The sequence below is a fragment of the Tauraco erythrolophus genome, chromosome 3, assembly GCF_009769465.1.
Source record: "Tauraco erythrolophus isolate bTauEry1 chromosome 3, bTauEry1.pri, whole genome shotgun sequence".
NCBI classification, from domain to species: domain Eukaryota; kingdom Metazoa; phylum Chordata; class Aves; order Musophagiformes; family Musophagidae; genus Tauraco; species Tauraco erythrolophus.
In genome coordinates this window covers 62,152,825-62,163,756 of record NC_141467.1, presented here as the reverse complement: position 1 = coordinate 62,163,756, position 10,932 = coordinate 62,152,825, and the positions used below count along the sequence as shown (strand labels likewise).

The 10,932-nt window shown below is 39.6% G+C and overlaps 1 protein-coding gene across 1 annotated transcript; it reads left to right on the top strand.

Moving 5' to 3' along the window:
• Positions 1–237: 237 nt before the first annotated feature.
• On the top strand, positions 238–9,728 carry LOC104369947 (short-chain dehydrogenase/reductase family 16C member 6). Its single transcript, XM_009985213.2, has 6 exons — positions 238–567; positions 4,467–4,598; positions 6,103–6,202; positions 7,879–8,023; positions 9,022–9,141; positions 9,635–9,728. Exons 1-6 carry the CDS (start codon positions 238–240, stop codon positions 9,726–9,728), a joined length of 921 nt encoding a protein of 306 aa, XP_009983515.2.
• The last annotated feature ends 1,204 nt before the right edge of the window (positions 9,729–10,932 follow it).

The following is a 10,932-nucleotide window of genomic DNA, read 5'->3' as shown; positions in this document are numbered from 1 at the left end:
CTAGCAGAAGATATTTGCTTTAATCCTGCTAGTCAGAAGCCGGCAGCTTTCACAAAACAAGTCTTTAGTAATGTATTTTGTACCTGCACAAAAGAACAGTGTGAAAGAAATAGCTGTTTGAAAGTCAATCTTCTTTTTTTTTTTTTTTTTGGTCAATATCTCAGTGTTTCGAAAGGTCGGTAACATTATATTTCTGGGTTTACATGACAGAAGAGACGTGTTTGTGCCTGAAAAGCCATGTTCGACTTCAGGATCATCCTGAAGATACTGCAGTTCCTGAAAATATTTTTTTATTTATTTTTTGAGAATTTCTTCTTATTCCCATTTCCTCCACGCAAAAAAACTTTTGCTGGGGAAATAGTGCTTATTACTGGCTCTGCAAATGGGATTGGAAGGCAGATTGCCATAAATTTTGCTCCTTTGGGAGCAACCTTGGTTCTTTGGGACATTGATGATGAAGGTAACAAAGAAACAAGCAGATTAGCCCAAAAAAATGGAGCTAAACGAGTATTTGCCTACCACTGTGACTGCAGCAACAGGGAGGAGGTCTATGAACAGGCAGACAAGGTAAGACACAGCTTCTGGCTTCTAATTTGGCTTCTTGCTTCTGATTTTTTGCTCCTTTTTGCTAGTATATGGTATTGATTTTTATTTTTATTTTTTTTAGAAACTGTACTATTCACTAAAGGGAAGTAATCATGTAGGACAATGATTTTCTCTTTTTGACAATTTCTTCCAGATGGAACTTAAACTATGTTCACAATGACATAACTGGGTTTTGTCTGTTGTGTTGAGATGTATTCATTTCCAGTCTTCACTGTGAGATGGTAACTTCTTTTAGATTAAGAGTATGGTAAAACATAGAGCAGAGGTTAGCTCCATGTCTTAGCTTGTTTAGGTTTTAAAATTTCTTTAAGATATCAAGAAAAAAAATTAAAAAACAGTGGAAATTGTAAGAGGGAGGTTCCTTTTCTTTGTCCATTTGTTTAGAAAACTGTAGTTCTGTAAGGGTGGTGTAAGGTGTAATGGTTTCAGAAATATCATCAGGACACAGCTGGTTTCCAGTCAAATTGATGATTCAGCTTCAGTTTATTTTTTCGACAATCCAGCTGGAAAGTAAGATAGAGAAGGACTCAATTTTAAATGAGACTGTTCTGCTGTGCTGACCTACACTTTATAAACTATTACTTTTTAAAAATTATTATCAGAGTCCAGAAATTGAACATTAAATTAACATTATTAAATTTACTTGTCCTTAAACTACGTACTGCCTGAAAATATTTCTCGATATAACCTCTCTTATAATCCAGTTAGCCACTCTACCGTTTTAGCCAAGGAAAAATTCTTCTGTTAAATTCTTAGTATATATACATATATATATATACATTTAGACATGACTGTCAAGTCACATCTTTGACATTCTGTGTCCAAAGGCATGCATCAGCGAAATTAGCTAAAATATTTTGTGACACATGAATGTTGATAGATTGTTTTGGAATAGCCTTGAAATGTAACATTAATTTTCAATGTGTTGTCAGGGGGGCTCTTTGTTTTGTAGTTGTTGCTTTTAATTTTATCCAAAACAGATTAATTATTTCTGAACACAGCTATGAAAGTTTGAAATAAGTATTTTTCCTCAAGAATTGTTCCCAATGAAAAGCACTTCTAAAGGGTAAGTTGGATTCAGTATCTGTACGTGTCTGGAACTGCTATTCTCATGCTTGCAGTCAACAAGGTGTTATTTCACTCGTATTTGTTAGAAGCATTTAGGGCACAGCCAACTGATAGTGCACAGAAAAAAATGCCATTTGGGACCATTGTTTGTAGATGTTAAGAACCACAAGTGGTATCATAGTATTACTTGGACAGTACAGGCAAGGATACATCACATAGTGTGTCTGCAGAGATGAGCAAGTTGTTGCGTGTTCCGTACTGACTCAACACGCAGTGTTCAAGGAGGACGATCTTTGCCAATCACTTGGGCAGTACAGATGATGTGATCCTCGCTGTGTAAAAGACATGGATTAAGACTCCTGCAATTTTGAAGTAAGAATCTTGGTCATTTCAACAATCTTTATATCTTTTACCGCTTCCCAGCAGGATGAAAAATCAGTCTGAGCAACTTATGGTCAGTACTTCAAATGTAACACTTGATCTTTATTTGCAATGATACTATAAATCAAACAGCAATTCTTCTAGAACCCTCTTTTTGCAAGGAAAAAATCACTTTAGAATTTACCAAGATCAAATGTCTTAAAAATAACATTTCAAATTGGTCTTGAATCCCTAAATGCTACCTGCTTCTTGCAAAGACATGCACCAAAGTGGTTAGTTTAAGCTTTTGTAAGTAATTTCTCTGTTAGACTTTCCTGTTGATGCTGAACGTTTTGAAATTATTTGTTTGTTCTTAGTTTAGTAGAGTCTCAAAATGTTTGTTTTGTGCACTCAAGTAATTCCCAATCTCCAAACACAGTAACTGAATCAGCCACAGGGCTCCAGCCTGCAGAATTTGCTGTGCCTGTATCAGCAAAGACTATTCTGAAGTGCACAGACTGACCTACAAGCAAAAACTCAAAAGACCTGTTTCAAATTCAGAAATTGCTGTTGAGGTGTTAAATTATCATTAACAATACCAATGTCTTTGTAGGTATTTGTATGAATTGAACAGTGGAGCCCAAATTTTTTTTAGAGCAAGAGTTTTTCAGTCAGAGGTCTCCTCTACTCTTGGAAATACTTGCAACTGTTTGATTGGTAATAGGAGAAATCTTGAGCTTGGACACAGAAGATAAAGAAATAGCAGGAGAGTTAAATTAATTGCTTTTATTTGATACATTCATTGCAGAAGAACTTAGGTATTTTCCCATAATGTAAGCTTTCTTTCTACAAAGCAAATGAGATCATCAAAGTCCCTAAAAAAGAGGTTTTAGAATAAACTGATGAAGTGAATAGCAACTAATTTTCAGGATGAGACAATGTCCACCTGGGAATTCCAAAGGAAATCAGATACAGAGCTCATGAGCTAGAAATGCGTGGGGGGTGTTTTGCTACGACAGGCATCCGAGAAACAAAGAGTAGGAAATATGCCAGTTTGAAAGAGCACTTGAGAGGACACCAAGAAACTACAAACCTGTCATACAGAAAATTGGTGGGAATTACAATAAAGAAAAAAATTAATGGACATCTAGAGACATACATAATGGAGAATAATCAGCTTGCCTTTTTGTAAATGGAAGTCAGACTTCCCACATTTTTGGGGGCTAGTGAGTAAACAGCTCAAATGAAGCCAGATTAAAAAAACCCGCTGCTACGTGAAGAAAAAGAGGATCATCATATGGACCGACACAGTAGTTAAAAGGTACGAGTGGCGAGAAAGTACAGGTATGTCCCATGTAGAAGAGTTGAGCAATCCTGCCATACTCAGCAGGGTGTAGATTTGCATTCGTTTGTGCAGGTGGAAAGGTGGTAGTAGTTGAGCCCTGCTTGTCTGTGACAAGGAGGAAGCCTGACACCGCGGGAGGAGTATCAGAAGGGTCTTCACTGAACACTAAGATGCCCTGAGAGAGCCAAAGGAAGGTCAAACATTGGGGCATCAGATTCAAGCGCTTATTTCCAAATTGCCAGACAGCAGCAAATCTATGATTTTTTTTTTTATGTTTTTGTAATTCTTCTATAGTTTTTGAGACATCCAATACCTGTTTGCCTCCAGCACAGAAATCTCTGCAGTGAGCCTGATTCTTAATACTATAAGTAAATCTTGGCCATCTGCTTTGATATAAACGCAAATCATGGAATAAAATCTTTTTATAAGAAACCCAAATCAAGTTAATGGTGATTTTGGCCTTCTTGCCCAGTGATGTTATCTGTCTATTTAATGGTCAATGCTTCTGTACTCAAAGTATTGGTATCCCCCAGGGATCTGCACTGAATTCTTTCCTGTTCCGTAGATATGATCCGGAAAAGGGACTGAACAGGCTTGTCTGAGGAATACAGATTCTCACAGTACCAGAAATAGGGGACAATAAGTGTTCAGGTTGCAATTAAATCATGCTCACAGTGGGCACTAAGCTTTGTAACTCATTACCTCAGGTTCCTGTGGAAACCAAAAGTATTCTCGACTTCAGGAAGCAATTAGGCAAATTCTTGGGGGGAAAAAAAAACTGAGGCTATATTAAATACAAAGATATAGATACCTTGTCTCTCTCAGGAAAATCCTAAGCTGCAGAGTGTGAAAAGTTGAGGAGTACACTTGAGGAGATCTTAGAGTCCTGGTCTTTTTTTTTACTGCTTTCCACCATGAGACAAGGGCTATAGGGCTTAGATGGACCTTTGATCTGATGCAGTGCAACAGTTCTTACATTTCCAGTGAAGATATAAATAATTGCAATTGTCACTAAACATTTTCATAAATGAAGCATGAGAGGCACGGATACTTTCTAAGGCTTTCTGTTTACCCTTTTTTTATTCAGGTTAGAAGAGAAGTTGGGGATGTTACTATTCTAATCAATAATGCTGGCATACTGCTTGGGAAAACGTTCTGTGACATTCCAGATGCAGATTTTGAAAAGACCTTAAGAGTCAACTTCCTCTCTCAAGTCTGGGTAATGTAATTTTTTTCTCTCCTGGGTGACTGAAAGATACAGGCAAGTATTTTAGTGGGAAAATCACCACGGTGGCACCTACCTGCGGAACCCAATTTGGAATAGGGATGGGAAGGGCCTTGAATGGAGGAAGATACATCTTTTTAATTGTCCTGTAATTGGAGACACACCAAATTGACAGTCTTCCCACTATGCCTCAGTAATGTTAACACAAACCTGCTCGGGCACCCTGCTAAATCCAAAGTTTGTGCAACCGTATCGTGAAACATGCCCTATCTTTAACAGCTGTGGCTGAAGTCAGCACTGACATCATGGCAGATGACTTTCCTGCTCCTGATGTTTGCTGGCATCAGAAGGCTTTGTCTAATAGACTTGTAGCATGTCGGGAGGCACAACCATGGTCTAGTGGTGGACTTGGCAGTGTCAGGTTTACGGTTAGACTTGACGATCTTACTGGTCTTTTCCAACCTAAATGACTCTAGGTTCTAGGATTACGTGCTGCAGCACGTGTTGCAGCACTGTGTTGGTGTCAGTCTTCAGGTTGTGCTTTCATTCCTAATCGCCATCTGCTCAATGTACATAGAAAACTGGATAGCACGTATTATCTTGGTTTTGTTTTCATACCTCTGAAGGAATTTGCTGTTATTTGGGGTCTCAGTTGACCTTTAGGATGTTTTGTTGTGAGGGAGTGTTGCTCTTTCCCCCTCTTGCATTTGTTGTTCATATGCCTGAGTGAGCAGCCTGCACCAGGGAAAAATGTAGCATTATTGCAAATCCCTCTCTAAATGGCATTTCTCACCAGAACATCATTGCAGATAGAAGTCCTCAAATCATTCCCCAGTCCACAGAGCATCACTCCTCCAAATACTTGAGGCAGAGGGAGATGTTCTTCCTAGCAGGTGTGAAGAGACATAGGGCAGTAGGACATTGACTGTGGGCCCTCAACCAAAATACATGTTACTAGGCACACATCTGGAGTCGATAGACATTGCAGCACATCTCAGCTATCGAAAAAGATTTTTTTACTGTTCATGTCTTTTTTTTTTCTTTTCCCCTCTCATAAAACACCGGTATCCTCCTTATACAGTTAGTATCACCCACAGTGGTGGTGTGGGGGCCTGGAGCTGCCAGGCAGCGCGGTTTGTAACAAATAGGGCCCGTGGTGAGCTGAACTCCCTTTGATGTGTTGACTTCTAGCTCCCTCTTGTGTACCAAACCTTTGGCAATAGTCAGAGGACTGGAACCAGGAGGAACTGGGAGGCAGAGAAAATAAAAACTTCGCTGCTTTCAATAACACGATTTTAATGCTGACAGGTCTTCAGGTAGAGGGCAGCCATCCAAGGAAATGCTGTCCCTCATTCATAAATTCTTACAGAGACAGAAGGTCTGTTTGGCTTCTTGTGTGGTGAAGCCCCGGATAGCAAATCTGGTTGTAAAGCCTAATTTGGAACACAACATTTTTGGCATGTCTAGTTAAAAAGGGTTTTTTTTATCCGCCTCTTAGACTTGCAAGGCCTTTCTTCCAGCCATGATGACCTGCAACCGTGGACACCTGGTTAGCACAGCCAGTGTAGCGGGATTGTTGGGAGTCCACAGAATGTCAGGTTGGTATCATCAAGTGCCAGTACAAATTAGATCTACGTGCTAATAACTTTTGTTGGAGATCTCATAAATGCTTGGTTTCAGACATTTATACTGATGTACTGAACACTCAGGAAGAGCCTGCAGGTGCAAAAGGTGGTGGTGTATTGAAGAGGATGATGGTGGTGTGTTGCCTGAGTGGTACAGGGAGCTCACTGCAGATCTTACTGTCTGACAGTAGCCTGTCTTATCTCCACAGAAGAAGGACAATACAGCTCGTACATGTGCAGTGGCAGGGAGCCCTGAGTACAGGTTGTCTAACTCTTTCTCATGTCAGGTTTTCCGTCCATTTATGTTCAAGAGTCCTGAGACATATGTAGGTTATACCTGGAACTGTACATTTAGTTGGAAAATGGTTTTCAGGTCCAGAAAGCATGTTGGCAGAATTTTCCTTAAAATGAATTTGAATGAATTGTGGTTTAAGCTGTTTTACTTAGCAGCTTTATATTCTCAGCTGTTTCCCTCAGGAGAGCTGTATGCTATGGTCCTGACTATTACCTCAGCCTACGTCTGCTGCTCAGTCTGTCCTCAAGCCTCTCTGACATTCTGATTGTGTCTCTTAGGTCGCCCTACAAGCATGTGAACTTCAGTGTAATGAGTATCTATCTCTTGTTTCTTCTGCTGATTGATGGTGTTTATTTGCCACCTGTTATTATTGAGTCAGATTCAGTATCAATATTAGGTCACGTCTAGCTTTCATCATGTAACTGTAAGGCTTACAAGAGTGGACCTGTCCATCCATGCATTGTAAGTTTTTACACCTTAGCTATGCGTTTTTAGGTTATATGGTTCCATCATCCTCTATGGGTGAACCCCTGAAGAATAACCAACTGTCTCTGATGCCAGTTTTTAAAGTTACTCTTTTAGCAAAATTGGATTTCATTCTACCTAGCAAGGATTTTCACACACATTTGAAAAAAATGTTAGGAAACCACATGTAAATACCTATATTAAAGTTCTTACAGTTGCAAAATTGCAGAATAATTTAGGTTGGAAGGAATCTTTGGAGGTCATTTTGTCCATGCCCCCAAATAAAAGCAGGCCCAACTTAGATCACGTTGCACAGGGCATCGTGAGGGCAAACTTTGATTATCTCCAGTGATGGAGTTCCATACGTTCATCAAACAATAAAAATCAGACAAGTCTGATCAAGATACAGTCTTCCTGGGCAAACAAAATGGTGTTGCAGTTGCAGGGCAAATCAGAACTAATAGCTTGAAGCAGCATTTGTAAGTAAGGTATTTAGATTTTACCAGTAGAAATAGTTCTTACTGAAATGTAACCTGTGATGTTAAAAAGTGAAGATGCTCTGAACTGAAAGAATGCCTGGCATGTATATGAGTATCTGGAAATGTACATAATGAATAAGCTCATCTTCCTGTATGCACTGAAAAATAGTCCTCTGGAAAGTATTGGTCTTATCCTTAGACAACCATGCGTCAATCATGGGAAGAGCCATTATCCTTCAGAGTCAGCATCACCAATACGCACAGCATCCTTAAAATACTAATTACAAGACTGCTAATGATATAACTAAGTAATATCAAAGCTTACATAGCAAAACATTACATTCTGTATATAACCCTTACTATGGTGCTTTTGACATATTTTGGATATTTCTTCTTTCTCCACTTTTCAGATTATTCTGCAAGTAAGTTTGCAGTCATTGGAATGATGGAAGCCTTAAATTCGGAGCTGCATCATACAGGAAAACGAGGCATTAAAATCACAATCGTTTGCCCTTATTTTATTAACACTGAATTAGCTAAAGGTTTTCAAACCCAGTAAGTAAAACTTAGATCATGTACTATTTCATATGTAAAAAAGAATCTCTACTAACTAGATACACCATATTCAGTCTCTAGCTATTATAAGGTTAATTTGCTTTTCAATACAATATTTTTGCCCTATTGGCACATACAAGTATGTCTCTTGACATAAAAAAAATTCAAGCTTTGCATGCAATTAATAACTGAAGTGCAACAGGGACTGCGTTATAACCTCGCAGTCGAGGAATGGTTAGGGATGCACGGCAGTATTTAAAGCAACCTCAGCTGTCAGTAGAATGGGCACTGTTGAGGTTCTCTGCCACAAGTAGTTTTGGCACCGTGATGACAGTTATGGCTGTCAGGATACTGGTGACCTGTCATTATTAACTGTATTAGCAGGTGCTCTACTTCTCTGAGTGAGAATAGCTGTGGTGTTAGTATCTGGTGGGTCGCTCTATGGTTGTAGTGATGGTAGAGGTTGCAGGCACCGAATTAGCTGTTGCAGTAGTGCATTATCAGTGACCTTGTTTTTTCAGTGCTCTGCTCCTGCTTCTACCATTCATCATCCTGTAGTAGCACGTATTATGCAGAGCACAGCCTTTCTCCTGGCTGGAAACAGGCCTGGTCCCAGTCTATTTATTCATCACCTCAATGTCTACGGTAGAAAAGGAGGAGGTGTGCGGAGGGTGAAACTCTCATGCATAGAACAGCGTATACTACGGATTAGCTCGGAAGTTTTCAATGCCACAGCCACTGTGGGCGGTAACTTCATTAGAGTCTGAGTGGGGCTTGCACAAAAAGTTACTCATTAGTCATTAAATTCACAGTACAACCAGAGTGTTTTCAATGTGTTTTGATGATAGAAGGAACAAAGAGGATCGGAGACTCCTTCAGCCTACTTGAAGGAATGGGGAAAAATTATTAAATGATTTAATTAAATTGTTTCTGTGTTAGACTACATTTCAAAAGTAAGGTTTTGTAATTTCATAATGCTTTGTTTCTTGTTTCACCAGAAACTGCATTCTTCCTGTTTATCATGCAGAGTATGTAGCCAGCAAGATCATGGATGCAATTCGAAAGGAAAAGTTTTATCTAATCATGCCTCTGACTTTACACTTTCTTGCTTTCAAAACGTAAGAATGTGGCTCATCTTCTAGAATTGCCTTCTTTCCTTTGCCACATGCCTGCAAAATCAGCAGGAAAGTTTAGTAAAAACAGTCCTTTAGTTAGTATTCCTGCAGTAAATCCAGTTATGCGTACCCAATTATGAAGAAACAGTGGGTTTAAATTTTAATCCAGGTGAATAGCATTCCTCTGGCCACTTCTGTCTCTAATATGCATCTTAAGCTATAGCTGGGTATAGAAATTTCAAAAATTTTTCTGGGATGGTATACTGGGAGCAATGCCTGGGCTAGAACTGTGTGCTTTCAGTGACTGCCTCCAGCGTTGGCTGGGCTTCCACAAAATGGCTTGATCTGTCTGTCATTTTCCCCACTTACAACATGGGAGTGCCAGACATTGCAAGTGTTGGGAATATGCAACAAACTTATAATTTCTTTGTTTATAGAGTGCCTTTTTCTAAAAAAAAAAAAACCCATAACGCTAACTCGGTGTTTGTCTCATCAGTCTCATTGCTAGAAAAATGGTGCTACTCTTCGAATCTTGCCTCAAGATCACCAACAGCTTGGACAAAGCCTTCGGTCGGAAGAAAAAGGATTGAAACCAAAACATACTGAAGACCTTGAGTGCCATCTAATTGAAAGTTTTTTGTAAAAAATAATTTTGAATCGTGTTTATTCTTTGACAGAAGATTTGCTTCTTGAATGATATTTGACATCGGTCAGCATGCACTTTAATTCTTCATGACTGTCTTTTAATCATTGATTTTTAGCCACAACTCGCTCTCTCATTTCATGACAGCATGCTGCTTGTTTCTGAGCTCTCAATAAAAGCCAGTAACACCAGGCAGGGATGTTTGACTTCATTTCGTACTATGAATTCTCAATTTCTGAGCAAAATCTCAAAGCATAGGCAAAACGCACTACTGTTCATGCAGAAAGGAAAAAAAAAAACCACAAAGCGTTTAACATATGTCCCTTTCAGGGCCAGAAGAGCACTGCGGTTCACCCAAAGCCGACATGAAGAAGAGTGCTGTGGGATGATGTGCTCTGGCTGACGAGCTGCGCGGGGAGCCTGTGTCCTGAAGAGGAATAAACTGCAGCGAGCGTTGATGAAATGTGTGCAGTGCTGGGCCACTTGCCGTGCTCCTCGTTAGTCACAGCACACTTCTCTAAACACAATTCCAGGGGAAGCCTGTGTCTTGGTTTTAATTCATGGCTAGGGGCTGATACCAGCCCATTTATCAAAGGCTGTGTTTTAGAAAGAGCATTTGTAAAACCGTAGTGGCAGCAAAAAATCACATGCCTACTCAGAAAAGAAAGATGATGAAGCCCCACAATCAGATGAAGCAGACAGGAGAAAAAATCCTTTATAGAAATTACTTATGTGGCAATTAATTGCCTTTAAAAATTTTGTAAAACATTCCTGCAACAGTAGAGTCACAGTTTATAGACACGACTCCGCGGTGAGCATCTGCTGTAGGCAGCTGTGTGTTGAACACTGGTAAAGTCCATAGGCATCTGACTCCCTTCTCTGACCCTGTAGGGCACCTATGTGGCTTTGAAGCACCCTGCTGAGGCCAGACAATTAGGTTAAGGTGTGGTGTCCCAGGTCAGGTCTCTGAAGTCAGCAGCTGAATTTGGACCTGTAAACTGGTCCACATAGTGACCTTAGTAAAATTCTTGAGAAAATTGTTGGCTTTAAGAGTACTATGAGGAATCTGTGCAAGAAATCTGTTTGGCAATTTTCTGAGTAATTTCTGAAAAATCATTGAAATTTAAAATTACCTAGGTATTCTATTAAGC

What these genes read in the sequence shown, in the direction of transcription:
- LOC104369947 (XM_009985213.2), top strand. Translation starts at nt 238, where the DNA reads ATGTTCGACTTCAGGATCATCCTGAAGATACTGCAGTTCCTGAAAATA. An exon ending in ACTTCCTCTCTCAAGTCTGG is followed by an intron (nt 4,599 to 6,102) that starts GTAATGTAATTT and finishes TCCGCCTCTTAG; the next exon opens with ACTTGCAAGGCCTTTCTTCC. An exon ending in GGGAGTCCACAGAATGTCAG is followed by an intron (nt 6,203 to 7,878) that starts GTTGGTATCATC and finishes TCCACTTTTCAG; the next exon opens with ATTATTCTGCAAGTAAGTTT.